At 52.1% G+C, this 23,180-nt stretch overlaps 2 protein-coding genes across 4 annotated transcripts; both read left to right on the top strand.

Annotated features, from left to right (window-relative positions):
- Positions 1–2,073: 2,073 nt before the first annotated feature.
- On the top strand, positions 2,074–11,621 carry AP2M1 (adaptor related protein complex 2 subunit mu 1). Its single transcript, XM_058426628.1, has 11 exons — positions 2,074–2,194; positions 4,198–4,314; positions 6,123–6,388; positions 7,442–7,524; positions 8,107–8,242; positions 8,343–8,484; positions 8,957–9,076; positions 9,175–9,310; positions 9,414–9,511; positions 10,292–10,403; positions 11,012–11,621. Exons 2-11 carry the CDS (start codon positions 4,241–4,243, stop codon positions 11,144–11,146), a joined length of 1,302 nt encoding a protein of 433 aa, XP_058282611.1. The 5' UTR covers positions 2,074–2,194; positions 4,198–4,240; the 3' UTR covers positions 11,147–11,621.
- A 2,037-nt stretch (positions 11,622–13,658) lies between these two features.
- Positions 13,659–21,569, top strand: ABCF3 (ATP binding cassette subfamily F member 3). Of its 3 annotated transcripts, XM_058426626.1 has the most exons (22): positions 13,659–13,806; positions 14,039–14,186; positions 14,328–14,407; positions 14,923–14,969; positions 15,190–15,287; positions 15,387–15,509; positions 15,667–15,933; positions 16,256–16,336; positions 16,421–16,480; positions 16,579–16,635; positions 16,746–16,768; positions 16,879–16,934; positions 17,049–17,249; positions 17,347–17,423; positions 18,491–18,535; positions 18,615–18,747; positions 20,158–20,246; positions 20,358–20,449; positions 20,663–20,795; positions 20,927–21,014; positions 21,102–21,142; positions 21,231–21,569. In XM_058426626.1, exons 1-22 carry the CDS (start codon positions 13,734–13,736, stop codon positions 21,445–21,447), a joined length of 2,229 nt encoding a protein of 742 aa, XP_058282609.1. In that variant the 5' UTR covers positions 13,659–13,733; the 3' UTR covers positions 21,448–21,569. The 3 variants fall into 3 exon arrangements, with proteins under 3 accessions (XP_058282609.1, XP_032027645.1, XP_058282610.1); XM_032171754.2 differs by having other exon boundaries at positions 21,102–21,569; XM_058426627.1 differs by lacking the exons at positions 13,659–13,806; positions 14,039–14,186; positions 14,328–14,407; ... (1 more) ...; positions 15,190–15,287; positions 15,387–15,509 and adding an exon at positions 16,159–16,165 and having other exon boundaries at positions 15,694–15,933; positions 21,102–21,410.
- The last annotated feature ends 1,611 nt before the right edge of the window (positions 21,570–23,180 follow it).

Below are 23,180 nucleotides of genomic sequence, written 5' to 3' on the forward strand. Positions count from 1 at the left end.
CTGGGGTTTTGGTGTGCAGATGCAGAGGGCTTTGTTGGAAGTGCGACTCAGTCTTGCCTGCCTTCTGGGAGCTCTAGAATTGTTCCTAACCCAGTCCATGGCTTCTAGCCACCACTACAGGGCTGTTTCATGTACTTCTCCTTCTGACTCTGTCTTGTCCAACTCTCTTGAGAATTTCTCCACGATTGCTCATGCCTGTCAGTACCAGTGCTTCCATTGTTCCATCTTTGATTCACTTCTCGTTCCTTTCTATTTACTCCCAAGATGGAGTCATTCATCCTGATGTCCTCAATTGCTGCTGATATGCTGGTAATTCCCAAATACATAGCTCCAACCCCAACTTCCCCCAGACTTTAGATCTGTATTGGTATTACCTACTGGACATCTCTATGGACAGTCCATATAGACTCAACTCATCTGCCCAACCAAGTATGTTCCTCCTGAATTCCTATCCTGGTTACCTTCATCACAATCTACATAGGCTCACCAGCTAGAAACATTTATGAGCTTACATTCCTTCTTCCCATATCTTAACTCATCAGCGTATCATATCCATTTCACTCCAACACTCTGTCTTGAATTTGGCCCTCCCTCTCCCCTCTCTCTCTACTTTAATTCATTGGAGCACGGGATTTGGAGTCAGGTGGTTTTGGGTTTGAATTCCAGCTCTACTATTTTTGGTTGTGTGATAGGAGAGTTATTTAACCTCTCTGAGCCTCAGTTCCCTCGTATGTAAAATGATGATAATAATACCTACCTCACAGGGTTGTTGTGAGGATTTAAATTAGATATTGTACGAAAAGTGCCTAGCACAGTGCCTGGCACACAGTAGAGTAGGTGCTCAATAAATGGTAGCTATTATTATTATTTTATCATTATTATTATTTACTCTAAATTGGTAGCAGTTTAGGGTATTTTTGGAAGATAAAGCTTTTGCAAAGGTAGGAGTGAAGCCTTGAGTGCTGGTTCAAAAATTACAAGTGCCTGTATTCAGTCACTTAATGACTTCAGGCCGTTACTGTGATTTGAGAGAGGTCAGATCTTCATCCTGCCACATCGTGGCTTCTGGCTGGAGGCTGGGAAGGACTGTAACATTTGCAACCAGATCTGTCCTTTCTTGCCCTTCCTTCCTCCCATGACAGGCGTAGTCCTGCCCAAGGAAGGCAGCAGTTTATCTCTGCCTACAGAAAGAGAAGAGCCAACAGATTTTCTTCAGACTCTGTAAGAACCAAGCAGGCCTTTCATGTTTGAGGGTTGGGTCTGTCTCCTCAGCTTGGATGTAAAGATTCTGTTTATCAAAGAGGGGATTTCAAATCCCATGTCAAACTAAATTCAACTCTTCGAACGTCTTCTAAGCAACATATATACCTGTCACTAGAAGGCATACACAGTCGCATAGGTATAGCTAAGGAGAACATCGGCTCGTTCATGAAAAGCTGTAGCTGACCTCCAGGAAGAGTGTACAGTCATGGACTTACTTGTGAAAAGGTTTAGTTTCTTCCAAGTAGTCGCCTTCTTCCTCCCCGCTCCTCTCCTTGGGTCTTGATCCCTTGGAAAAAGCTCATGTCCAGAACAAATATATGGGAAAAGCTTGGGAGAATCAGAGGCAGTGTTAGAAAGCAGTAAATTCAGCACAAACACTTATACTGCCACGTTGTATTTATTTGTGTGTAAAGTGAGGACAGCCAGTCCTGGGACTCTGGAGACAGAAAAGGCCTACAGCAATCCAAGGCTTAACAGATGTGCTTCTACAAATGGCATTAATATCCCAAAGCTCTCCAAAACACAAATAGGAACAGGAGGAAGCGCAAGGACTACAATTCCCAGAGCGCTCAGTGAAAAAAAAAAAAAAAAATGAGGCGGGTGGAGCGGTGTATGCTGGAATGTGTATTTCTGGTAGGGCCGACTAAGGCCACGCCTACCCCTTCCTAAGGCGGGGACGGTTTCTCGAAGGCAGTCGGTAGTTGTAGTTTTGCTAAACCTAGAGAGCTTCAAATTGCAAGCAAGGAGGCCGCGAGGCCTGACGGGATTTGTAGTCGGCGCGAGACGCGGGTGCGCATGCGCAGCCGGGGCCGGGGCGGGGCGGCGGCACTGCGGTGAAAGCCGAGGCAGCGGGCAGACGAGCAGGGGGCGGGCGGACATCTTGGGATCCAGAGAGTGGCCAGGCCAGCAGAGCAGGGGCCGCGGACACCAGGTGAGCCGGGGATCTGGCCTTATGGCGTGGGGGAGGACGCTGCGGGTCGTCTGCCTCGCCGCGCAGCTTTGTGCTGCCCTGCAGTGAGCTGGCGGAAAGCTGCCCACACCCGGGAGTAGCTTCAGCCTTCAGACCCGGGAGCTAGCTGACGGTGGGGCGGGGGCGCCTGGGGCGCGGTTGCAGGGCTGGCGGGGAGCGGTGCCCTCCACCTGACCCGCCTGGCGCCTCCCATGAGAGGGATACCGCCTGGAATCCTCCCAGAGCAGGAACGCTGCGCAGCGCCCCCTCCCTAGGATCGTGCCAACCCCCTACCTCTCCGCGCAAGGACAATTTCCCAGTCTCGTAGGACAGTGACACCCCCTTGTGCCGCTGCCTTGCACCGTGACAGGTCTCACACCATGCGGCGCCCCCTCCTCTTAGTTCTGTGACACCCCGCGGCTCTTCTTCCTTAGACCTGTGACAGCCCCCGCACCCCATGGCACCATCTTTTCCCACAATGTCCTCCCCAAGGCGAAAAGCCCACCACCCCCTCATTACTCTGCACCTGAACCCCAAGCAGGCTCTGTCTCCCCAGCTTTCCCTTATTCACCACTGTCAATTCCCCCGGCCGGTTTTTCCTTCTTAAAGCCTTGACCTTTTCCATACTGGAAAACTCTTACCTTTAGGTTCACTCCACCAGCCCAGTTTGCTGCTGTGGGCTCACCTGAGGACCCTGCCTGGCTTTCACTGCGGGTCTTTCCCCTTAACTGAATGTTCCATTCCTGCCCAAGGCCCCACCTCTGGTTCTCGGGTGCCCTTCGCTACCTACCACTCGATACCTGTGGACTTGGTTCTTTGCCCCAGGCTCTACCTCCATTTTGCATCTCCTCTCCCAGCCTGTTTGGGACTGAGGGATGGGATGAGTCCACCACCTTGAGAGACCGCTCACCCCTCTGGAAGACCTTGACAGCCACAGGAAAAGGCTTTATTTCCCAGTTTAGAAAAGTCTTCTAAAGTACTCCCTGTGAAATTAATACCAGGGCTAATCCAGGAAATCTAAAACCAAATTAATGCCTTTTCTCAGTCTAAATTAATTTGACCCAAATAATTTGGATAATTCAGGCATCCTGACATCTCTGCCTCTTGCTTATAGGCACCCAGGCCAGAAATGAGTTACTTCATGGGCCTGGAATCACGATTTCAGATGGAAGGATTTCTTAATTTTATGAGCCTGCGCCACCCCCACCCCCCAGTCCTTATTTTTATTGCATTCCAGAGCGTTTTGAAAGGGGGGTGGTAATCAGAAATAACTGTAATAAGCAGCTCGAGTGATGGAAGTGTAGTCTGCCAGCAGTAGGACCTTCCTCCTTTGCCCTTTGCCTGCTTATTCCACTGCCTGGAAGAGGTTAAGCCACACTCCCGGGTCCACATTAGGGCCTAAGGGCTCCCTTCTCTTCTCCTTACACCCTTTCCTGGAATGTTTGAATTCTGTGAATTAGAGTGCAGAGTGCCGGAAGTTCAGGCCCCGCGACCTTCTCTGAAGGGTAGTGGAGCCCAAGAGACTGGATGCTCTAAAGGTTATGCCTGGGGGCCCCAGGCCTGAACCAACTGGAGTAATTCCTACCGCCATTCCTGCAGCCGCAGGCAGGCAGGCAGGCAGGCAGGCCTTAGTGACTCACTGGCGGGAGCCTGAGAGTCTGCACAGGAGGGGGCTGAAAAGGATCATTCCTGAGCTCAGTGCTGGGGAGAGGGGGCGGGGGTTACTGATGCTCAGCCCCAGGAAAGGGAGGGTCAAAATGGCCTTAGAATCCTGGGCCTAATCTCTCTCCGTTTCTTTCTCCCATCTAGTGTGGAATAAACAGGAACTGGAGCCTGGCTGAGGGGAGGGGCGTGTCTGGGAGGGCTGCAGGGTCACTTGCTAAAGGGTTGAGTCAGGAAAAAAGCTCCAGTGACCTGCACAGCTCCACAGGGGATGTTGGCAGGGATTCTGAGGTCTTCTTTTACCCCGCCCCCGCCTGTCCTAGGTCTGTTCTCAGAGCGATGGGCTGCGGAGACTGATCTGCCGCCATGATTGGAGGCTTATTCATCTATAATCACAAGGGGGAGGTGCTCATCTCCCGAGTCTACCGAGATGACATCGGGTGAGTCCCCTGGCGGAGCGAGCTGTGCCCCACCACTCCAGCCCCCCAGCCCCAGCATGCAGGATTAGGTCTTTTCCCACCAATGGCTTGACTTGGGCCACCCTGACCCCTGGCTGCACCCTGGAAGCTCAGCTAGTGTAGCCTGGCTCCCATTAGGTCTGGTGGTATTGGCCCGGCAGCCAGCCTGCCGGCCCCTAGGTGGGATCTGTGGAATGGCATGGTCCCACAGCTTTAGGAACTCCTTCCCTTCCTGCATCCTGTTTCTCTAGTTACAGTGCCTTTGCCCAGGCTGGTGAATTCCTTCTTTGAGGAGGAGGAGGAGAAATGTCTCCAGTGGGTGGGGTTAGTGGCCAGGCTGGAGGCACTAATCCATCTAAGCCTTGCTCTCAGAAGCCCTTCCCATATCAAACGCCTTCACTGGATTCTACTGAAAGCCTCTCCAGGCTGCCCAGTCCTCTCCTGCTCCCATTCTCAGGAGTTGTCAGGCAGCTGACTCAGCTGTCTTCAGTTCCTCTGGGCCATTCCTTGGGGAGAGGCTGGGAGGAAGCGTGAGGCACTCTCTGGGTCACTGTGGGAGGACAGGGAAGCCATGCTACCCTCTCTGGTTTATCAGAGTAGACCCAGAGCGGCTTCATATCCTGGGCCTTCACACAGGGCCACAGCCTGCCTTCTCATTCTGCGCTCCCTTGCACGCCCTTGTTCTTCGCGACTGAGGGGACCTATCCTAGCCTCCGAGGCGCTAATGAGATTAGGCTCCTCTGGTTCCTGCTGCCTGTTTTTCTTCCTCAGAGAGCTTGAGATAAAGTCACAGAATGGGCATGTGGCAGTGCTCCTCATTTGGCTCCCTGGCTGATGGGCTGGCTTGGCCCTTGCGGGTGTTTGTCCATTGGCTGGTGGTGTGGCATGAGCTAGAGCTGCAGCTGTGGCAAGGCCTGGCCTGTCTGAACCTGGCTGGCTACACCCCCCACCCCCAGCCCCCTTCCTGCCTTGGATGGACCGGGCAAGCCAAGGCCAGGTCACACGCCGCCTTGCCTGTCTTGTCTGCTTCCGCCTCACGGTGTGTGCTGCCCTCCCAGTGTGTTGTGTGTCTAACCCTCTCTCTCGTTGCTGTCACTCTCCTCTTCTTGCTGGCGTCATTTCTCTCATCCCATCTCATTGGCTGCCGTAGCAATAGGTAAGCGGCCTCTCAAGCTGCTGCCCAGGTACAGGTGGGTGGGGGCCTGCCCCCATCGTTTTCCTGCATCCTTTTTCATTCCCTCAACTTGCTCTGGAGTTGGATCCTGGGCAAGAATGGGTAGCACAGTTCGATGGCCCCTTGGTATTTCTCCCTCCTTTGTGACTTCTGAAGCCATGCTGGCTTTGTCTAACATCTGGAGGAGTCGGCCGTCCCCACTGGTGGGATCACTAGCGGGAGGACTGGAGAAGCACTGTCTCTTTCTGTCCTGGACCTCAGAGCTTACGGGGGAAGCTAGATAAAGCTCAGAAATTAGGGCCAGCCCTGGGAGTCAAGAATATCTGTCTCTAAACCTGATGAACCTCACTTTATTAAGGTTACATCAGCCTTAATAGTTGACTTCCCTATTTCTTGTGGCCTTTAGACACTAGCCCAGCTCAGGCACTCTTCCCATGCCTCCACAGGGAGTCATAAGAAGGGAACCACCCCGGTGGTTTAGGCATTGGCTTTCTTTAGAGTGTGTGTGTCCGACTTCTGCAGAAAGGAGGGTGGGGCTGTTAGCAGCTGTGGTTGATCCTCGTGGGGTAAGGTTCACCTGGGTGTTGAGCAGGCCCTATGCACTCTTTTCCCTCAGGAGGAACGCAGTGGATGCCTTTCGGGTCAATGTTATCCATGCCCGGCAGCAGGTGCGCAGCCCCGTCACCAACATTGCTCGCACCAGCTTCTTCCACGTTAAGCGGTCCAACATTTGGCTGGCAGCAGTCACCAAGCAGAATGTCAACGCTGCCATGGTCTTTGAATTCCTCTATAAGATGTGTGACGTGATGGCTGCCTACTTTGGCAAGATCAGCGAGGAAAATATCAAGAACAATTTTGTGCTCATATATGAGCTGCTGGATGGTGAGGCTGGCGGGCTGGCACGGCAGCGGGCCTAGGGTGGGAAAGAACCAGGTGGGCCTGGCCTGAAGTTGGGTGTAGGTCCGAGGCTCTGGTACTCTCTGAACTTTCTTTCCTGAGTATCTGGTCTCTTGGGCTAGGATCTCTATGCCCCTCAGAAGGCCAGTTCACATCCAGACCTAAAGGCTGGTCTGAAGTAGAACACAGAAATAGGCCAGCAGGTGGGGAGGGGAAGTTTTGGTCTTCCAAGGGGCTAGGAACCTGACTCAGGTTTGGTGGCTGAGCCTCCTGTATTCATCCTCTTTCCTCTGTGGCTTGGACCTTAGTTCACTAACTATCCACCCAGTTTTCCATCTCAGCAGCTGCTTCAGAGCCTGGGGGAGAATGAGATATTACAAGCCTCTTGGGGTGCACTGTTATCTGTTTCTCTGTAGAGTGTGATCTAAGAGAAGGTGAATACTTCCACCTTCCCAATGTCAATTTTCTAGAGAAAACGGCTCAAACCTTCTTGACTTGCCACCCACTGGCCATGTGAATCTTCTATTGATTTTTTTTTTTTTTTTTTGAGACAGGGTCTTGCTCTTGTCACCTATGCTGAGTGCAGTGGTGCAATCACAGCTTACTGAAGCCTCGACCTCCTAGGCTCAAGCAGTCCTCCAGCCTTAGCCTCCTGAGTAGCTGGGACCATAGTCACATGCCACCATGCTTGGCTCATTTTGACTATTTTTTGTAGAGCTGGGTCTCGCTATGTTGCCCAGGCTGGTCTTGAACACCTGGGCTCAAGTGATTCTCCCACCTTGGCCTCCCGAAGTGTTGGGATTACAGGCATGAGCCACTGCACCTGGCCTTGATTTCTCTATTTGAAAAAAATCAAACATTTGAATTGTTTTCCTGTAAAGCACAAATCACAGAATAAATGCTACAAAGCTTAGAAGACTTTGTTGCGGATGATCCCACATGGTTTTTGGGAGCTGTGCCGGTCAGATGTGTAGGCCCAAGTAGGGACTGGAATGAAGAAGCTCTGTCCAGGGGCTGATGGTTCCCTTCTTTTTGCAGAGATTCTAGACTTTGGCTACCCACAGAATTCCGAGACAGGCGCGCTGAAAACCTTCATCACGCAGCAGGGCATCAAGAGTCAGGTACTTGAATTGTGCAGACTATAGTCAGGGTGGAGTCCAATCTCCCTTCATCTCAGCTGGCCCCTGAGCCTTGTCTGAGCTGACTCATGAGCCCTCCCATGACAGGAAGTGCTGGCCTGAGCCTCCTGCCATGATTGCAGGCCTATTTTGCTCCGTGTGGTCCTCCCACTGCAGAAGCAGCCAATTCAGCATCTCTATTACCAGGAATACAGCTCAAGCAGTTTCCTTTTGCACTGAGGGGTGGGGGAGGAGGCCTGGTGTTCCTCAGGAGGAGAGCTTGGGCCCTCTCCTCTAGGATGCAAGCCTCATAGCTTTCTCCTCCTTTTCTGTCTCCCTTGCTGCTTCATGTGGGCACCTCGTTGGCCCTGCGGCCTCCAGCATCAGGTAAGCTCTTCCCTTAGCTTCCACCCTTGCAGCTTTGCTTTGTTTCTCCAGGCCCTGCCCTTTGGGGCTTATAGGGGAAAATGGATTACAGGTGGGGACTAGAAGGGAGGGGGAATGCGAGTGGAGTGGGGATAGAGACAGGATGATTAAAGGGAGAGAGGAGTGAGGCCATTGCTGTTTGTTTCTGGCCCCATGTAGACAAAAGAAGAGCAGTCACAGATCACCAGCCAGGTGACTGGGCAGATTGGCTGGCGGCGAGAGGGTATCAAGTATCGCCGGAATGAGCTCTTCCTGGATGTGCTGGAGAGTGTGAACCTGCTCATGTCCCCACAAGGTGAGGTCCCTCTCACGACAAAGTTGGAGGGGGCCCAGGGCAGGATCCTGGGCCTGCCTGCCTGACTCCACTGCTCCCCATTTATCTGTTCCATCACCAGGGCAGGTGCTGAGTGCCCATGTGTCGGGCCGGGTGGTGATGAAGAGCTACCTGAGTGGCATGCCTGAATGCAAGTTTGGGATGAATGACAAGATTGTTATTGAAAAGCAGGGCAAAGGCACAGCTGATGAAACAAGCAAGAGGTGCCTGAGGCAGGAGAGCTGGTGGGAAAGGGTGTCCCTTGGAGGGCTCAGTGGGGTCTAGTGAACCACAAGTTTCTTCTGGATTTCATTCCCACTGTAATTGCAAACTCTGTTCCTGACGGTAAGCCTGGCTGTTCGCTCTTGACATTAGTGCTAAGCGAGATGAGGGGATCGTCCTCAGAGAGCAAGCTCCTTTGTTTGGTCCCTAGGACCAAGGCCTTTTCTGTACATACTGACAGCCTCTGCCCAGTGTGCCTGAAACTCCCAGGTCCCGAGCAGAAGGAGCCCCAAGAGATGAGCTTGCAAGACTTCCCTCTCATCCCAAGCTCTGGGGTAGACCTCTGAGTCACAAAGCTGCATTCTAGCAGCTTTTCATAGTCTCTGGTGCCAGCCTGGGGTGGAGTGGTCTCCCAGCGTGACACCTGTCATTCTCCTGTACCAATGAGACCTCCTCTTCTGCCCCTGCTTGCAGCGGGAAGCAATCAATTGCCATTGATGACTGCACCTTCCACCAGTGTGTGCGACTCAGCAAGTTTGACTCTGAACGCAGCATCAGCTTTATCCCGCCAGATGGAGAGTTTGAGCTTATGAGGTGCCATTGGGGTGTGAGGAGGCAGCCAGTGCTGCTAGCAGAGATTGGGGAGAGGAAGTGGGTCAGCTCTTTGGTAACCTTGCTTCCCATCCCTTAAGGTATCGCACAACCAAGGACATCATCCTTCCCTTCCGGGTGATCCCGCTAGTGCGAGAAGTGGGACGCACCAAACTGGAGGTCAAGGTGGTCATCAAGTCCAACTTTAAACCCTCACTGCTGGCTCAGAAGATTGAGGTGAGGACAAGGGGCTCAGGGAGGAGGAAGAACTTGTCCCTAGGAATAAAGGCAGCTCATGTCACAGCTTGACAGAGTTCCCTGACAGGTGTGTCACTTCTAGGTGAGGATCCCAACCCCGCTGAACACAAGCGGAGTGCAGGTGATCTGCATGAAGGGGAAGGCCAAGTACAAGGCCAGCGAGAATGCCATCGTGTGGAAGTGAGTCCTTTCCTTCATTAGGCCACAGCAGGGCTCAAGATCCCAGTATACCCTCTTGTTTTCTGCTTTGATCCTTCTGAATGAGGGGTGGGGGAGTGTGCCTGTTTGCTTTTCTAGGAGCCTCTGCTTGTACTGTCAGTCTTTATACCTCCGTGTGAGTATGTACACGCCTGCATTTGGGTTCATGCACGTGCTTATTTTTTAAGATGCTTTGGCATTTCCCTGCTTGCCCTTGTAATGTATCTGTGAAGCAGACAAAGCAAACGATAGCATGCCCAAGTGTCTAGGCAGAAACTGAGTCCTGTTCTAAAGAAGTAGACCCAAGGTTCCATAGCAAGTGGTTAGCAGGGTCCTGACCACTTCATGTTCTGCCACCTCCTGCAAGCTCCTGGGCTCTCTCCTTGCTTGAAATTTTTTTTTTTTTTTTCAGATAGAGTCTCGCTCTGTCACCCAGGCTGGAGTGCAGTGGCGCGATCTCGGCTCACTGCAAGCTCCGCCTCCCAGGTTCACGCCATTCCCCTGCCTCAGCCTCTCCGAGTAGCTGGGACTACAGGCGCCCGCCACCACGCCCGGCTAATTTTTTGTATTTTTAGTAGAGACAGGGTTTCACCGTGTTAGCCAGGATGGTCTTGATCTCCTGACCTCGTGATCCGCCCGCCTCGGCCTCCCAAAGTGCTGGGATTACAAGCATGAGCCACCGCGCCCGGCCTGCCTTGCTTGAAATTGCCCTTGAAACTCCTCCAAGCCACAATGGGCTGCCCATTGTCCCTGTGTTCCCAGGATCAAGCGCATGGCAGGCATGAAGGAATCGCAGATCAGCGCAGAGATTGAGCTTCTACCTACCAACGACAAGAAGAAATGGGCTCGACCCCCCATTTCCATGAACTTTGAGGTATGGCAGAGGAGGGGCCTAGGGTCCTGCCAGGGTATGCTGGAAAAGCCCTTAGAGATCACTCCGATAAACCGCTGCACCTTAGAGGTGAGGAAACTGAGGCCTAGAAAGAACTGGCTTTAACTCATAGATCCATTCTTCCCCTTTCAAGCCTCTTAGTAGAAATTACTATTCGTAATGAGGCAAATCTTTTACTTCTCTCGGCTTGTCCTAACACAGTTCTTTCAAAAAACTTAGATTGTTTAAATGCCAGGTAAGACAAAGTTTACTTACAGACAGGATAATGGGCTGACTTTGCCTTGCGCATGTTAGACATAATTTTCTTCACCTTATTTTTAAGTTCATAATATTGAGCAGGATAAGTATGTTCTAAAGCAGTTCTTTGGTTGCTGTCTCCTGCTGATTAAAGGAACTGATTCAAGGTGTCACAGGTAGGGCTTTCTTCTTTAGTCACTTCTTAGAGGGTCCCACACCACCCCCGCTTCTTTCAGGACCCCAGCCATTCAAACATGTGTAGTAGAGATGAAGTAGGGCAGGGCAACAGGAGTTCCCAGAGGAGAGCGGCTGTAAGAGGAAGGCCACATTTCTAATGAGCTGTCCTTGCCCAGGTGCCATTCGCGCCCTCTGGCCTCAAGGTGCGCTACTTGAAGGTGTTTGAACCGAAGCTGAACTACAGCGACCATGATGTCATCAAATGGGTGCGCTACATTGGCCGCAGTGGCATTTATGAAACTCGCTGCTAGCTGCTTCTAGGCAGCTAGCCCACCTCCCCAGCCACCCTCCTCCACAGGTCCAGGTGCCGCTCCCTCCCCCACCACACATCAGTGTCCCCTCCCTCCTGCTTTGCTGCCTTCCCTTTGCACCAGCCCCTGAGTCTAGGTCTGGGCCAAGCACATTGCAAGTGGGACCGGTGGAGCAGCCCCTGGGCTCCCTGGGCGGGGGAGTTCTGAGGCTCGCTCTCCCATCCACCTGTCTGTCCTGGCCTAGTGCCAGGCTCTGAGTTCTGTGACCAAAGCCAGGTGGGTTCCCTTTCCTTCCCACCCCTGTGGCCACAGCTCTGGAGTGGGAGGGTTGGTTGCCCCTCACCTCAGAGCTCCCCCAAAGGCCAGTAACGGATCCCCGGCCTCAGTCCCTACTCTGCTTTGGGATAGTGTGAGCTTCATTTTGTACACGTGTGACTTCGTCCAGTTACAAACCCAATAAACTCTGTAGAGTGGAGTTGCTGGCTTAGTGTTGATGTGGGAGCTACATGGGGAGGGAACTGGTGTTGCTCTCCCTGCAGTTTTCTGTTCTGAATACTCTAAAGGCTCTTTCCTTGCCTTGTCCCCATTAGGCCCCTCCTGGGCCATCCAAGCCCTTATCCTTGTGGGTTTTGGGCCCAGATTTCCTGGCTCCTCTAAGAAAGCCTCAAGGGCAAGCAGCCCCAGCGGGCCCCAGTACCCTGGGGGTAGATTCTTTCCCTAGCTCCTTTTTATTCCCCCTGGTCCTCGGACTCCTCGGCTCAAGAGATCTTACCTGCCTCAGCCTCTGGAGTAGCTGGGATTACAAGCACGCACCACCACAGCACCCAGCTCTTTCTCTAATTCTTAGGCAGATGTTTTCTAATTAGATTAAGCATAGATTAAGTGAAGTTTACATTTGGTCTTGTAGTCATCCTAAGAAATTGACCTTTTAATTCCATCATTTACCCAGGCTTCCCAAATCTTGCTGAGTGGGTGGTAGGAGGAAAGATTTGCAAGTAGAATAATATAATGGACCGGGCGCGGTGGCTCACACTGTAATCCCAGCACTTTGGGAGGCCGAGGTGGGTGGATCACCTGAGGTCCGGAATTCGAGACCAGCCTGACCAACATGGAGAAACCCCGTCTCTACTAAAATTACAAAATTAGCCAGGTGTGGTGGTGCACGCCGGTAATCCCAGCTATTCCGGGGCTGAGGCAGGAGAATCACTTGAACCCAGGAGGTGGAGGCTGCGGTTAGCCAAGATCGCACCATTGCACTCCAGCCTGGGCAACAAGAGCGAAACTCCTTCTCAAATTAAAAAAAAAAAAAGAAGATAATTAATCTCCATGTCTCATCACCCAACTTCAACTATGATCACTGCGTGGCCAGTTCCTTAATATCACATCCAGTCTGTGTTCACTTAACCAGGTGTCTTAATCAGGCTTTTCCAGATAAGGTCCACTGTGGTTGGTTAATGCTTCTCACATTTTAAAAATCGTTGTTTCCCTTCAGGTCTTGCAATTTTGTCGAAGAAACCAGAGTTCTGTAGTTTCCCCCATCAGAATTTGCCTGTTGTCCCCATGAAGTCACTTAACATATTCCTCTTTACCTGTATTTCCTGTAAAATGGTTCAATATCGGGATTGATTCCTCATGATAGCAATGTTTAATCCAAAGGGATGAATGGGTAATAATGTAATTTTCGGTGCCACTTTTAGAGACCAATTGGAGGAATATTCACGTTAAATATAAAGCAGTAGCATCATTTTGGAGGAAATTCCTAACTTCCTGAGGGAATCGGTGAAAGGAAATAGCCTTTTATTGGCATTTGCTGAGTGCAGAGAAGTCTGCTCTGGGTGTAGGCAGGGAATAATTTATACAGGCCACGTTGTCCTGGCTTTCTTGCCCTTTGGCGGTGGATTTGGTCGTGCCCTGGGGTGGTGGAAGAACTGAATGGGCTTAATTCACAAAGGTCGGCTGAATTATACAGTGAAAAGGCGGTCGCGGCGGGGAGGCGGGTGGCGCTGGCCATCAGGCTCAGGAGCCCGTAGGGTCTGGGGACCCGCGAAAGCAAAGCACTGAGCAGGGGGCTTCTGAGAGTCAGGGACCGGGGTGAGTCAGCAAAGCTCTGGGCGGGCTCCAAAATGGGCCTGGCTGGGTACGCAGCAGCAGCCGACGCGCCTCGAGGGAGCGTATAAAACCTGGCAAAGCCAAAGTACTTTATCAGCCGCCTGCCTCTTGGGAGGCTCCCACTCGCCAGACCACCGGTGCCTCGCGGCCCTGATAAACCTTCAGCTCCCAGCCCTCGTCCCACCCCCTCGCTCCCGGAACTCCACCTCCCAGAAGGCAGCGAGAACCGCACATGTGGCTAATCTTTCAGCGGACAAGGCGTCGCGCACGCGCAGAGAGCGCGGCTCCGGCGCAGGCTCGGCACCTCTCCGCAAGACCCCGCTCGCCCCGCCCACCGGTGTCCGCGCACTCCGCTCCTTTTTTGCGTCACCGCTACACATGCGCCTTGCAAGGAAGGGCGAGATTTCGGGGGCAGGGCCGGGGGCGGGCCTAGGCCGGGGTCTCACAGCGACTGCGCGGGCGGGTTCCTGACTGGAACATGGCGACTTGCGCTGAAATCCTGCGGAGCGAGTTCCCCGAAATTGACGGACAAGTCTTCGACTACGTGACGGGTAAGCAGAACTGAATCGGCCGGCTGGGGAGACCGAAGTGGAGGCCGGGGGAAAGTCTAAGCGAGCGTCGTGCCCGGGACTGTTGCCAGGCCTCTCCTCTGCATGACCTCTTGTCCCGGGGGCTGGTTGGGTCTGGAGCCTGGACTGGGGCCTCTGTCTGGAGACTGAAACCGCTTCTGCTTGTGTGGCCACCCTACCCGATACCTTCCTCGTTCTACCACGCCCTGCCCAGGCGTCTTGCACAGCGGCAGCGCGGACTTCGAGTCTGTGGATGACCTGGTGGAAGCTGTAGGGGAACTATTGCAAGAGGTGTCCGGGGACAGCAAGGATGACGCGGGCATCAGGGCCGTGTGCCAGCGCATGTACAACACTCTGCGTCTGTATGTGCCAGGGAGTAGGGGTTGATGGGGGCGAAGGGACGGCGAACGGTCTGGAGACAAGAGGTGGGGGAAGAAGATCTGATGGCCATAGAGCTTTTCCCTCAACTCCTAACTCTGCGCTTTCTATCCCTACCCACATAGGGCTGAGCCACAAAGCCAGGGAAATAGCCAGGTGCTACTGGACGCCCCTATCCAGTTGTCAAAGATAACGGAGAACTACGGTGAGAGTGAGGGGAGGTTGAACTAACTGCCCCTCCTGTGCTTTTCTCCACCCCCAACCATCTGCTCCCTGCAGCTTAGGGCTCCTACGTCTTTTCCACAGGACAAGGTTGTAGGAGCTAGTTGATGTCTTTACCAAGGGCAGAAGAGCCCATAATGGGGGTGTGGAGGAGGTTGGAGGGTTCTCCCTCCCAACTCTTGGGTATGGTAGGAAGCATAAGAGCCTGGAGCTGGACAGACTTGCTTTCACCCCTAATTTTGCAACTTACTAACCAGCTGCATGATCTTGTAAGAGTTGGTTATCTGTCCCCAGCCTCGTCCATGCCTGTGTATCCTTTACGTGAGTTTTTTTTTTTTTTTTTTTTTTTAAATGCAGGGAAGATAATAGCCATCTATCTGCAGTATTATAAGGCTTTGTAGAAAACGTCTGTGTCTGTGCCTGGTTCATATTAGTCACTCAAAGTGTTAGTTTCCCTTCCTTCAGGGAGAAGGTGACTGCTTTTCTTATCGCTTACAGACTGTGGAACCAAACTTCCAGGACTGCTAAAGAGGGAACAGTCCTCGGTGAGGAGGAGGAAGCAAGGGAGGGGACTGTCTGTGATGGGGTTGGGAGTTGACTGTCTAATTGGAGTATCTTTCTGGGGAATTTCTGACTATGTCTTTTCCTGAGCCTTTGAGTCTGTTCATCATGGGTAAGTTAAGTGGGTTTACTCGAGATGTTCTCTCTTGGGGTTCCTTTCTGAGCCTACACCCTAGAGTGAAGTGGATGTGTTTGGACCCTTAGACAGTGAATGCAAAGAAGTTAGAGAAGGCCGAGGCTCGACTTAAGGCAAAGCAGGAGAAGCGCTCAGAGAAGGACACGCTCAAGACCAGCAACCCTCTGTGAGTGGGGGAAGCATGGCTCAGAAGAGAGCAGAGCAGTTTTTGCCTGGACAGAAGGTGGTGGGGAGCGCTAAGAGCTGTCCATTTCTCCCTTTAAAGAGTCTTAGAAGAGGCATCAGCCAGCCAGGCAGGCAGCAGAAAGGAGAGTCGGTTGGAATCATCTGGCAAGAACAAATCCTATGATGTGCGAATTGAGAACTTTGATGTGTCTTTTGGCGATAGGTGAGGGAATAGTGGTGGCAGGGGTTGGCTTTCTTTTTCTAATTAGAGGACAATTTGGAGAGGTGAAACGGGGCTACAGACAATGTTAGGTTTGTCGTTAAACTTGCTGTGCACCTATTTCTAGAGCATCTTTGGTCTCCTTTCTCCACTCCTGCAGAGTACTGCTGGCTGGAGCAGATGTGAACCTGGCATGGGGCCGCCGTTATGGGCTGGTGGGGCGGAATGGGTTGGGGAAGACAACGTTACTGAAGATGCTGGCCACCCGGAGTCTGCGGGTTCCAGCCCACATTTCCCTGCTGCACGTTGAGCAAGAGGTTGCTGGAGATGACACTCCTGCCCTGCAGAGTGTGCTGGAGAGTGACAGTGTGCGAGAGGATTTGCTACGGCGGGAGCGGGAGCTCAGTGCCCAGATTGCTGCTGGCAGGTGAGGGCTCCCGGCTAGGGAGTGACTAGCAGCCGCTGTCGCTTACAGAGTGCCTGCCATCCTGGAACAATCCATAATTTGCATGTCCATCCTAGTAATCAGCAGAGCTTAGAACTTGGCACTCTGGGACTGAGAAGCCCTTGTTCTTTCCACAGTGCCCATTTCCATAGTGCCCAAGGTAATGAGCACCGTGCAAACCCTTCCTGTATTCTCTTCCTCTTCCAGCCACAAGGTAGCCAATGGCCTTTCCAGCGGTATAGGGTGCAGGACATCCTCCTAGACTGCCCCCACTTAGGCCAGTTACTGTTTCTCCTCCCTCCAGGGCGGAGGGCTCTGAAGCTGCAGAGCTGGCAGAAATCTATGCCAAACTGGAGGAGATTGAGGCTGACAAGGCACCTGCCAGGTATTTAAAGCTCCCCCTCCCTACAGATTTCCTTTCCCTTCTGTGGACTGTTCCAACTGAGTTCTTCAATTTCTTCTCTGCTAGGGCATCAGTCATTCTCGCTGGGCTTGGCTTTACCCCTAAAATGCAGCAGCAGCCCACCCGGTGAGTGACCCTTGCCATTCTTGGCTTTGAACCCTATTGTCTGAGCCCCTTCCTGCCCTGATGAACACCCACCCCAATGTGGCTCCATCATTCTTTAGGGAGTTCTCAGGTGGCTGGAGGATGAGGCTGGCCCTGGCCCGGGCCCTCTTTGCTAGGTGAGTCTTCTGGGCCAGTGTATGAAGCCCTATGGGAGATTGGTCTTAGCTCTTGGGAGGTGGCATGAGTTGCTGACCCAAAACCTCAGGCCACGTATTCTTTTTCATAGGCCAGATCTTCTGCTGTTAGATGGTGAGTTTGAAATGGGGCACCCTGACTTTAGGATGGGCGGGGATGGTAGCATCCAAGTTCCTGGTTCTCCAGCCCTTCAATCCCAAGTGTGTGCTCCCCTGCTTCTCCAGAACCTACAAACATGCTGGATGTCAGGGCCATCCTGTGGCTGGAGAATTACCTGCAGGTGAGTGCCTGTGGGTGCTGGAGTGGGTTGGAGAAAGTCGGCCTCCAAGATACCTGGGGGCCTGAGAACTGACTGCCCTCCCAAACTGGGCCTGCTGTCCTGTGACCCCCTCAGACGTGGCCCTCCACAATCCTAGTCGTCTCCCACGACCGCAACTTCTTGAATGCCATCGCCACAGACATCATCCACCTGCACAGCCAGCGGCTAGATGGTTACCGGGGAGACTTTGAGACCTTCATCAAGAGTAAGCAGGAGCGGCTGCTCAACCAGCAGCGTGAATACGAGGCGCAGCAGCAGTATCGCCAGCACATCCAGGTGTGGGGCCAGGCAGGGCTGGGGGTCCCATCCCAGGGGTTCCAGAGTGGGGGATAGTGGGTGAGTTTGACCAATGCCTGCACTCCTCCACCTGCAGGTTTTCATTGACCGGTTTCGCTACAATGCCAACAGGGCCTCTCAAGTGCAGAGTAAACTCAAGATGCTGGAGAAGCTGTGAGTACAGCATCCTTGGCCAGGCCCTGACCCCTGTTCTCTTCGTCTCCTTCCTCATTTGCAGGCCACCCTTGCCCTACCATTCTAGGTCTCCCCTTCGCTAGAAGCCAACTGTGACTTCCTCCTCTGCTAGGAGCCAGAGTATTCCACACTGTTCTTGGAGGGCTAATCTTGACTAGCACCTGGCAACCACTAATTTACTTTGTTTCTGCTTCTATGTATCTGCTTATTCTGGGCGATTCATATAAATGGAATCATACAATATGTGACCTTTGTGCCTGGCGTCTTTCACCTGGCATCATGTGTGAGGCTCATCCATGTTGTGGCGCACGTCAGAGCTTCATTTCTTTTCGTGGCTGGATAATATTCTATTGTGTGGATATACAGCATTTTGTTTATTGAGTCATTAGGGGACATTTGGGTTGTTTCCACTTTGGTTATTATGAATAACATTGCTGTGAACATTGGTGTACAAATTTTTGTGTGGACATCATGTTTTCAGCTTGCTTGGATGCGTACCTAGAATTGCTGGGTTACCTGGTAATTCCAAATTAATGTTTTGAGGAACGGTCAACCTGTTTTTTAAAGCAACAACATCATTTTACATTCCTACCAACAAGGAATGAGAGTTCCAGTTTCTCCATGTATTTGGCAACACTGTTATTGGCTGTGTTTTTTTTTTTTTAGTTTTAGCCATCCCAGTGGCTGTGAAGTGATAGCTCATTGTGGTTTTGATTTGCATTTCCTTAATAACTAATGATAATGTGCATTGGGAGTTTAATCTTGAAGTGCCCTTTCTATAAGTGCTGGCAGGAAGCTTAAAATCATAAGGCTTAGATGTTTGCGACATGGAAACATATCACCATATAGTAACTGGGGGTAAAAAGTCACAAAAAGCCTAATTCTATTTTTTAGCATACAGTAAACGAGAAGAGTGTACTCTAAAGTAATGATACCTGAGTGGTAGGAGTACAAGCCCTTTCTAAGTTTTCTCTGAACATATATTACTTGTGCAGGAAGTTATGTTTTTAAGTCATAAATCTAGTCTACCTCATCTCTTCCCCCAGGCCTGAGCTGAAGCCTGTGGACAAGGAATCAGAGGTCGTAATGAAGTGAGTGCTGGGCCAGTGGGGCTGGTGGGGAATTGCTTGCTTCCAGCTGCTCCCACATCCTCACCCCTACCTCCTGCAGGTTCCCTGATGGGTTTGAGAAGTTCTCGCCGCCAATTCTGCAGCTAGATGAGGTGGATTTCTACTACGATCCGAAGCACGTCATCTTCAGTCGCCTCTCCGTGTCTGCTGATCTCGAGTCTCGAATCTGTGTGGTATGGCTGCTGTTTCTCTGTGCTGTGAGCTGGGACGCTCCTGTCTCAGTGTGTGGTGTGGATTGGCTCAGATCCTCAGGCTGTAAAGGGATGAGGTCCATGGAACAGGAGTGAGGGCCTGGGCTAAGGACTTTGCAGGACTTACACTAGCCCTGTCCTGTGGCCGCACGGCGCTGTTCTTCAGGGAGGAAGAGCCTGGTGTATAGTGTTTTAAAAATACTTAAAGCAGTGCTTTACCTTATTGGTCTCGGTTCTGAGTTTTCTAAACCTTGAGACATTGAGGAGAGAGCATGGGCTTCAGGGTCAGACTTCAGATCTTGACTATGGCATTTCCTAGCTTGGTTACCAAGCAGCTTCCTAATCCTTAGGATGGCGCTGACGTCTACCTCATTTGGTTCTTGGGGGAAGTAAGTCCCCAGCATTTAGCAAATACTTAAGTATTGCTCCCACTAGTATATGTATTTTTCTGTAGAGTTCTTTTTTTTTTTTTTTGGAGACAGTCCCGCCCTGTTGCCCAGGCTGGAGTGCAATGGCACGACCTTGGCTCACTGCAACTTTTGCCTCCCGGGTTCAAACAGTTCTCCCTCAGCCTCACAAGTAGCTGAGACTACAGGCACCTGCCACCATGCCCAGCTAATTTTTTATATTTTTAGCAGAGATGGGGTTTCACCATGTTGGCCAGGCTGGTCTCAAACTACTGACCTCAAGTGATCTGCCTGTCTAATTTTTGTATTTTTAGTAGAGACGGGGTTTCACCATGTTGGCCAGGCTGGTCTCAAACTCCTGACCTCAAATGATCTGCCTGCCTCAGCCTCCCAAAGTGCTGGGATTACAGGCGTGAGCCACCGTGCCCAGCTAGAGTCCTTAAAAATATTTTTTTGGTTGTTGAAGGAGTCATTGGGACTGGGGACTGCCTGGGACCCCTTCTAATTTCCTTCTCTTCTGTGTTACACACAGCAGTGCTCTTTTTATTGATACATAATTGCACATATTTATGGGGTACAGAGTGATATTTCCATACATGTATACAATGCGTAATGATCAAATCAGGGTAATTAGCATATTCACCATAAACATTTATCACTTTATGTTGGGAACATTCAAAATCTTCTAGCTTTTTGAAAATGTACCATCAATCATTGTGAACTGTAGCATCCCTGCAGTGCTGTAGAACCCTAGAACTTACTCCTCCATTCCTCCTATCTAGCTGCATTTGTTTCAGTTAACCAACGTCTCCCAAACCCCTCTCTCAATTCCCCTCCTCCCCCCTTATCCTTCCCAGCCTCTAGTAACCACAACTCTGCTCTCTACTTCTATGTGCTCGACATTTTTTAGTGCCCACATATGAGTGAGAACATACAGTATTTATTTTTCTGGCACACACTGTATGACATTTTCACATTTCTTAAGGTTGGAGAGAATGGGGCCGGGAAGTCTACCATGCTGAAGCTGCTTTTGGGGGACCTGGCACCTGTTCAGGGCATCAGACACGCTCACAGGTCAGGCCCACCCCCACCCCTGCCCCCATGAGAACGTTTGCAGGCACCCATGCGGCCTGTGCTCCTTCATGGCCATTGCCTTTGCTTTTCAACCTCGGTTTCTGCCTGCAGGAATCTGAAGATTGGCTATTTCAGCCAGCACCATGTGGAGCAGCTGGACCTAAACGTCAGTGCTGTGGAACTGCTGGCGCGCAAGTTTCCTGGTGAGTTAGGGATTTGAGTGGGGAAGAGTTTGAGTGGGGGAAAGAGGGCTGAGGCTGACCCCAGCAGCTAGGCCTACCTTGGGGTGAGTGCAGAGTAGCCCTCCCAAGCCTAGATGGAAGGACATGGGGACATGGGGACTTGGAGGCGTGGCTGGAGGGCACAGGGAGGGTGTTGGGCCAAGAAGCCACCTGATCTGGGGAGTCCTTTTCCAGGGCGGCCTGAGGAGGAGTACCGTCACCAGCTGGGTCGGTATGGCATCTCGGGAGAACTGGCCATGCGCCCTGTTGCCAGCTTATCTGGGGGCCAGAAGAGCCGAGTGGCCTTTGCTCAGATGACTATGCCCTGGTGAGGCCTCATTTTCCAGAGCTCTTCTCCTCCCATTTCCCCTCCTTGCCCAGTAGAACACTGCATCAGAAGGCTTTATTTTCTCTCACCGCACCCCTTCACTGCCCACTTTCCTGGGTTCTGCCTTCCAGCCCCAACTTCTACATTCTGGATGAACCCACAAACCATCTGGACATGGAGACCATCGAGGCTCTGGGCCGTGCCCTCACCAATTTCAGGGTGAGTGTGCCTCCACCCTGACCACTCCTCCCAGGCCTCGGTGCCTCTTGTGTCCCGCTGAGCACCTCCTGCTCTCCTGTCTTTCAGGGTGGTGTGATTCTGGTGTCCCACGATGAGCGCTTTATCAGGCTGGTGTGCCGGGAGTTGTGGGTGTGCGAAGGAGGCGGCGTTACCCGGGTGGAAGGAGGGTTTGACCAGTACCGCGCCCTCCTCCAGGAGCAGTTCCGCCGCGAAGGCTTCCTCTAGGGCCACCAGGCTGAGGACTCGCCCAGGACATGGACTGGGCTCTCAGACCCCTGGGCCACCACGCAGGCCACCGCTCCAGGCCGTGGACTTCCCCCGACTTGGGGACAGCCTTATTCCCAAATGTCTCTCTCCTTTTGACTGGAGCATCTTCTGCACAACCTTGGGAGCCCCATCCAAGGGTTGGTGAGGACTGGTCTCCCGGGGGATGGGGGTCTTGGGGGTACCCTCTGGGGTTATAGATTCCCCCACTTCCCCAGCTCTGACTGGACCCCAAGTGGCTGCTATGTAAATTAAATCTCTCCCCGCGTCTCCTTTGCCTCATGTCTGCTGCTCCCTGGGCAGTGGTTGCCTCCTATTGAGGGCTGTGGACTCTCGGATTGGCGTTTTCCTATGGCACTTGTATCCCTCACGTGGAGGAAGCAATGGCAGCAGCAGCCTTGCATCTAGAAGAGACATTGTCAAGCTGCTGGGGCATGGAGGTCATCTGCCTGCCTGACCTTGGGGTGGGCTGAGCCAGTGGAATGAAGGGCAGTGTATTGGCATCATTGCGGTGCTGTTAGCCCTAGCCTGGGCTCAGCCTCAGCTGAAGGGGTCTTGGGTTCTGCCATCGCAGCCCCCACTGATGGGCAGTTGAACTGATTCTGTAACCTGGCCTCACACGTGGCCAGCTGCTTTCTCCAGTGGTATCTGGCTCCGGCTTGCCCTGCTTCTCTGCTCCCTAGACTCAGTGCTGAAGAGAAACTGTCTTTGTTCTCACTTTGCTTGGGTGATTGCATGCTCTTTATATTTCCTCTAACCATACAGGAGGGGCCTGGGAAATAGGGAATTTAGGACAGGGTCTAACAGGAAGACATAGAACACTTTGTTTTCAAATTAAGCAATCTTTAAGAGGGGAGAGATGTTGAACAGGTAGTATCATTTATAAATATTATTTCTTGAGGAGTTAGCTGTTATATGTAATTGTTATGCAGAGGACATTAAAATAGAGACATTTGAGCTGAGCACAGTGGTGCGCACCTGTAGTCCCAGCTATTGGGGAGGCCAAGGTGGGAGGATTGCTTGAGCCCAGGAGTTTGAGGCCAGCCTGGGAAACAGCAAAACCACTTCTCTCAAAAAAAATAAATAAATAAAACAGACATATTGCTTTGCTCTCAGTGACAACAAAGGAACCAGTCAGCAGAAAGGACTTGCTGCCTTCATGCAGATTGTAGTCAAAAAGCTCAACCAGGCCAGGAGCAGTGGCTCACGCCTGTAATCCCAGCACTTTGGGAGGCTGAGGTGGGCAGGTCACCTGAGGTCAGGAGTTCAAGACCAGCCAGGCCAACATAGGGAGGCCCCGTCTCTACTAAAAATACAAAAATTAGCCAGGTGTGGTGGCACATGCCTGTAGTCCCAGCTACTTGAGAGGCTGAGGCAGGAGAATAGCTTGAACCTGGGAGGCGGAGGTTGCAGTAAGCTGAAATCATGCCATTGCACTCCAGCCTGGGTGACAGAGCGAGACTCCGTCTCAAGAAAAAAAAAAAAGATTGACCAAAGAATCTTAACTCTGAGCTGCTGAGGGTAGCATCGTACGGGTCGCCGGGGAGAGAGCCCTGTTTCAGGGGTTAAAGCAAGATAAAGACAGCAAGGCTCTGTGGACTGGTGAAGCTGGCAGAAGGACCACTGATGTGCCTGCCTCCTTGGCATCCTTTCTCCCATGTCTGTGGCCAGGGGCACCCTTAGCTCAGCACTCCAGAGAGCTTGCTCACAGCCCTCATAATTCTCTTCCAACTTCATACCTGCAGGTGGGTGCGTCAGGGAGCCATCCATTCTAGGATCGTGCCTGCCTGCTTGCCAGGCTTTCAGCCTCTGAGCCCCTCACCAGTGGTGAACCCTGTAGAAGTTCTCTCAACTCCTTAGAGTCCTTGGGAATGCATCTGG

This window comes from Hylobates moloch, unplaced genomic scaffold, assembly GCF_009828535.3.
Source record: "Hylobates moloch isolate HMO894 unplaced genomic scaffold, HMol_V3 SCAFFOLD_13, whole genome shotgun sequence".
Classification (NCBI taxonomy): domain Eukaryota; kingdom Metazoa; phylum Chordata; class Mammalia; order Primates; family Hylobatidae; genus Hylobates; species Hylobates moloch.

Bases quoted from the DNA above. Each gene is read 5' to 3' on its own strand.
- ABCF3 (XM_058426626.1), top strand. From the start codon at position 13,734: ATGGCGACTTGCGCTGAAATCCTGCGGAGCGAGTTCCCCGAAATTGAC. The intron at 20,247-20,357 runs GTCAGGCCCACC...TTCTGCCTGCAG, and splicing joins GGCATCAGACACGCTCACAG to GAATCTGAAGATTGGCTATT. The intron at 21,143-21,230 runs GCTGGTGTGCCG...GCCCTCCTCCAG, and splicing joins CACGATGAGCGCTTTATCAG to GAGCAGTTCCGCCGCGAAGG.
- AP2M1 (XM_058426628.1), top strand. From the start codon at position 4,241: ATGATTGGAGGCTTATTCATCTATAATCACAAGGGGGAGGTGCTCATC. The intron at 8,485-8,956 runs GTGCCTGAGGCA...CCCTGCTTGCAG, and splicing joins GCTGATGAAACAAGCAAGAG to CGGGAAGCAATCAATTGCCA. The intron at 9,077-9,174 runs GTGCCATTGGGG...CCATCCCTTAAG, and splicing joins GGAGAGTTTGAGCTTATGAG to GTATCGCACAACCAAGGACA.